The sequence below is a fragment of the Gekko japonicus genome, unplaced genomic scaffold (assembly GCF_001447785.1).
Source record: "Gekko japonicus isolate JY-2015 unplaced genomic scaffold, Gekko_japonicus_V1.1 scaffold200, whole genome shotgun sequence".
In the NCBI taxonomy this organism is placed as follows: Eukaryota; Metazoa; Chordata; class Lepidosauria; order Squamata; family Gekkonidae; genus Gekko; species Gekko japonicus.
The window spans coordinates 1,221,079-1,226,570 of NW_015160214.1; the positions used below are offsets into that span (position 1 = coordinate 1,221,079).

At 43.4% G+C, this 5,492-nt stretch overlaps 1 protein-coding gene across 1 annotated transcript in view; it reads right to left on the bottom strand.

Moving 5' to 3' along the window:
• Nucleotides 1-200: 200 nt before the first annotated feature.
• The window catches only part of TOP1 (topoisomerase (DNA) I), a 106,941-nt gene continuing 101,649 nt past the window's right edge, over nt 201-5,492 (bottom strand). Inside the window, exons 20-21 of the mRNA XM_015410350.1 lie at nt 3,705-3,854; nt 201-1,709 (exon numbers count right to left, since the gene is read on the bottom strand). Of these exons, the coding sequence (XP_015265836.1) occupies nt 1,607-1,709; nt 3,705-3,854 (253 nt within the window). The 3' untranslated portion in view covers nt 201-1,606. The remainder of the gene's footprint in view (nt 1,710-3,704; nt 3,855-5,492) is intronic.

The following is a 5,492-nucleotide window of genomic DNA, read 5'->3' on the forward strand; positions in this document are numbered from 1 at the left end:
TTAGATCTGATCTGATGTACAAGACAATCCGAGGTGTCGCTCCTGGCTCAGAGAACCTGAAAAGTTTGGATGCTGATTCCTGCACGTAAGTAGGCTCGTAGGCCTTTCTTGATTCTCCTACCTTGCCTGTACCCACAGTGCTTCAGATGGCTTAACCTGGGAGCCAACCATCCGATCAGCACCTCAGATGTCTTGGCTGATGCGTATGGACTTGAGTGGGCAGTCTGGCTCTCTGGTTGCAAGAACACACAGATGCTAGCGCTGTGTTTAGTTGTAGGAATTTATTTTAAATAACCTACAGTTGATTAAAAGGGAATTCATGATAAAAATAGAAGATACTTGTTGAGGAAAGACTGCGGGAAACTTGTATTTGCACCACACTAAGCTAACAAGGTCTCTAAAACTAATGGATTATAGCAAAAAAGGGTTCACATTAAAATTCTGCTTTAATTCTTTTTTTAAATTTTGTACACAATTACAAAAGAAAAAAAAAACAAAAGCCCTAAGATCTTGATTATTTTTCTGGGGGTTTTTTGTTTGTTTGTTTGGACCAAAGCTCACTTCCCTCAAAATTTCATTGACCTGTGAAAGTTCTTTTGTACACAATAAAATCTTTCAAGTAAAAGAGGGGAGGGAAGAGGGTTTTTTTAAAAAAGAGGGAGGGGGAAGAAAAGCCATCTGTCAAAAAAGAACAAAACCCAAAGGAAAAAAATGTGTGGATATTTCTGATATATATATTATGTACTCAGAACAAAGTATGATGGGAAAACATTTTGTCACCAATTTATCGGTACTCATAATCTATTAAAAACCCTCCCCAGCCTTTTCCTTCCTACCCTCTGCAAAATCTACATGATCTTTAAGATCAAGACGAAGAAAAAAAAGTTTAAATATCTTAAAATAATTAAAAGCAGTAAAAATTCACATTAACAAAAGAAGAAAATAAAGAAAAACAACACTCAAGTCAGGAAGGACCTTCCCATCATGCTTTGCTTTGACAAGATGTTGCATTTTAATTATATGTTGTCTCAATGCCATGATGGTGGCAAGTAAAAGTGAAAACACAACAGGGGTGTTTCCATGACTGCCAGAGCTGGTGCGCTGAGGGCTTCGGTTGTGTTAAATTAATGAAGGGGGAGGGGGGTGGGAAATTAAGGAGTCCATTTTCTATTAAAATATAGAAGTTATTGCAAAACCCTAACTGTAAAAACGCACCAATATCTCATTGGATTCTGTATACAGTAGCTAATGATTTCCAAGCTCTTCAGTGTCATGGGGAATTTGCCTGCTGGAAGGTTAACAAATTCCTCCCCATCTACTTGTCCTCCCTCCAGAGATAAAACACAAACCATACAGCTAGAATTTGGGTCTCTGAAACAGTTTTTAAATAAGTTGTCCATAGGACAACTGGCTCAGCTCCTCTATAGTATTTCCAGGTGTATCTTTTCTCAAAGATGTTGGGTACTTGGTCGGACACTCGCTTTCCCCTCCCAGTGCTCCCTCCCCCCCCCAATATAAAGGACAAGTAAGGCTCACAGTTTATCACTCTCCCTAAAACCAGGCTACTCCCCCTCACTTCCATTAAAATCCAGCCATTAAAATCAGGTTAAAACTCATAGTCTTCATCTGCCATGTCAATTGCCCAGGCAAATTTCTCCCGTTGGGTTTTGTTATATATTTTCTCTATAGGTACTCCCCATTTCTTGCACCTGAAGGAAAGAAGAGAGAGAAGAAAGAAATCAGTAGCAATTCATGTGTGTCTAGAAGACCAGTTCTGAGCTACACAGTAAGTCAACCTCTATAAGTGTGTGGTGTCTCACTGCATTATTTTATACTTACGTAATATCATATTTTGCATGGTGTAACACATCATGTCTAATAATTGAAGCTTTGAGATTTTTGCACTCCTAGTCCTATTACACTGCTTATTAGATGTCTCATCCTACCGACTGCATTGACTTGTATCATGTAATCTATCTGGAGTCTCAGTGAGAAAGCTGAACTATAAATGGGGAGGGGGGAGAGTGACATTCCTGCAGGACTCAGAAGTCCTGTATACTGATACAGCTTGTGTAAACACGCACTTGTCTGCTCAACAGTGCATCTGTAATAACCGCTAGGGGTGTGCAGTTGGTATTTATTCAGCTGAATACAGGTCAGAGATCTGTATTTGGCTACTGAAATAACTGTGCCAATATTATTCGGCTTTTATTCTGGCACAGCTAGAAGACATTTAAAGGGACCACAGCCTCTTTAAATGACTTCTAAGTTCACTTGCTGAGTTGTGACGTGAGTGAACTCAGCAAGCATTTAAACTTTAAATCCCTTCTCCATTATACCCTATGGGGACCGTCCCCATAGGGTATAATGGAGCCGAATAATATTTACCTGAATCCCAATATAAAACCGATTTTGGTATTGGGGAATATTCGGAATACCAAATCAGAAAACACTTTTTTGGGACACCCCTAATAACCACAGTTCTGAAAATGGATCCATCACACTGGGCTGTGTATGTGTGCACGTGCCCAAATTCAATCAATCAACAGTCCAGATGTCTGTTGGTTGTCTAAGCATGCAAACATGTAAACAACCATTTTGACTGCAAAAACCTGAGCACAGCTGGCAACCTGGCATCAAATTTTGCATTCTCACAAGCCATGCAAGCCACAGTGGAACACAACACAACCCTGCATTGCTCTCCTGTGCAGTTCTATCAGCTTATCAAAGTCTAAGACCTTAAGCAATCATTTATAAACATAATCTACACATACTGACAGCCACATTCAAAACACCCATAAATCTGAATTGTACAGGCAAGGATTTTTTGTGGTTTTTAAAGGGAAGGGCAGTAGCTGTATTGAGCCACAGAAAAATTCCAAAACATAATAGCTTTTAGAACCAACCAAAAATATCCCCAAATGGTGTGCAAGCTTTTGTGCTCCACAAAACTCTTAATCAAGCTAGATGTTCAATACACAAAAAAGAATGAAAAAGAAAAGTGTGTGTGCATGGGGGGGGGGGGGGGAGAATAGGGATTCAGGGCACGATGGAAAAATCCAGGTGTTAAAACCAAAGGTTCCAACTCTGGAACAGGATGCAAGGCTCCTCTGCAAGTGGGAACTGAACCTTCAGATCTGCAGCTTCTCAAATGGAACACAGGATATGTGGCAGAGCCACCTGGGTTACATGGTCTTGGGTGCAAACAGGTTCCAGGGTACCCTGAAGGCTACTGGGACAGAGAAGCAGGAAAAAAATGGCCACACTTCCTTTCAGCATACGAAGGCCAGCCCTAGTGCTATTCAAAATACACAGACACAATGTAAGGTAGATAGCCGGGGGGTGGGGCACCCCCACCCCAGGCCCTGTATTAATTTCAGATGATACACCGAAACAGAAGATTGTGGCAAGACTTCACTAAGCTATTTACACCTGTTCCTACTCTGAAAGCTTTTCTTCTTCTTCACTTGTCAAAAGACCTTCAGTGTCTGAACACCTATGCACTATTTCTGTGCAGGGTTCAAAGCTGCACGCAACTGATGTACAGTGGGTGAGCAGGAGATCCCCTACATGGGTCACTCTGTTCAGACACTAAAAACAAACCTGATCTATGAAATTTCTACCAGCCAATCACAGGTAAGATGGTACCAACCTCATTCTCTCTCTGTGCTTTAAGCAGACTGTTACATCTCACAGGAACTTACCAGGCAACAGAAATTCTAGGATCCAGATAATTTAGTTTGGAGGTTCCCAAGGCAATTTGCTTATTTTCCTCCCGATCTGTAGCCTGAACCTCCAACTTCATCAACTGCTCCTCAATTCTCTGTACAGCTTTCTTCTTACTTTCCACTGACCTGTGAAGTGTAAGGAGGACAATACACAGGAATTGTAGGTACCTGTTGTATCCCACTTGTGCAAGACCTTATTTATTTATTATTTATTATTTATTTATTTGACTTATACCCCGCCCTTCCACATGGGCTCAGGGCGGCTAGCAAGAGGCAAATTGTCATACATAACCATAAAAACCAAATACAGCAGTCAATTACATTTACATTTTACATTTAAAATCGGTGCTCACACAATATTGTTCAAGACGGGGTCTCCCATACAATGTCCAGAGGTTCTACTGTCTCCTCTTAATCGATCTGCGCTATGTCCGTTCTTCAGTCCCCGGGCCAGTTCGCATTGCCAAGAATGGCAGCGCAGTGATGGTACAGTAATGGTGGCGGCTCCTACTCAAAAGCCTGGCGGAAGAGCTCCGTCTTGCATGCCCTGCGGAACTGCATAAGCTCGTTCCACCAGATAGGAGCCGCCACCGAAAAAGCCCTGGCCCTAGTCGCAGCATATTTGACATCTCTAGGGGCTGGGACAGCCAAAAGGTGTTTTGCCCCCGACCGTAGTGCTCTTGGGGGAACATATGGGGAAAGACCTTGTGCAATTGATTTTAGAGCACTATAATATATAGCGATGGAAGCCTTAAGCATTGCACAAAATCTTGTGCAAACCAAACTGGGCTAAGTCCATTTATGTTTCCATTTGCACAGTGCTGGATCTAAGACATCATTTGCTTATTCTAAAAAGTTTGCAATGTTTTTGAGTGTTTATCTATGTTTTTGAGTGTTTATCTATGTCCTCATGACAACACCGTAGAGAGGTCAGTACCGTTCCTGTTAGACATAGTGGGGGGACTAAAGTTGACATAAACTTGACCATGGTGGCCCAGAAAGACTAAGGCTGAGGTAGGAAACAGGAGCAATATCTACCATCAAATGGGCCAATGTTCTTGAGGCTTCCACAGGACACTCACAGAAAAAACAGGTTGCTTACCAGTAACTGGTGATCTTCGAGTGGTTATCTGTGCATTCACACCAATGGGATCTAGTGCGCCTGCGCTGGATCTGCCGGTGCCTAGCAAGCTCTTCTAGAAGGATTTTCGTGCCTGGCCCAACTGAGCACGCCCAGGAGCCCCAGTGAGCATGCTCAGAAGGGCAGGCACGGACATCCCGCCAGTTCCTACCAACCGCCGCGCATCAATCTCCTAACAAATCACGTAGAAGAAGACAGCAGCGGGGCAGGAGGGCGGGTGGTGTGAATGCACAGATGACCACTCGAAGATCACCAGTTACTGGTAAGCAACCTGTTTATCTTCTTCGTGGTCTCTGTGCTTCACACCAATGGGAGATTAGCGAGCAGTAGTTTACCTGGAGGCGGGTGCTGTCAGGTGTTTACTGCTTAGCCGAGGCCAAAACCTGACGTCCCAGACTGTCACTGGTGGACTGGCGGACGTCTAAGGCGTAGTGCCTGATGAAGGTATTAGGCGTGGCCCAGGTTGCGGCTCTGCAAATGTCTTGCAGCTGTACTCCCTTCAGGAACGCAGTGGATGTGGCTACAGCCCTGGTGGAATGAGCCCGGACGGGGCCTGGCAAGGGCCGTTTCGCCAGTAGGTAACAGAATTCTATGAGACCTACGATCCACCTGGACAGACGTTG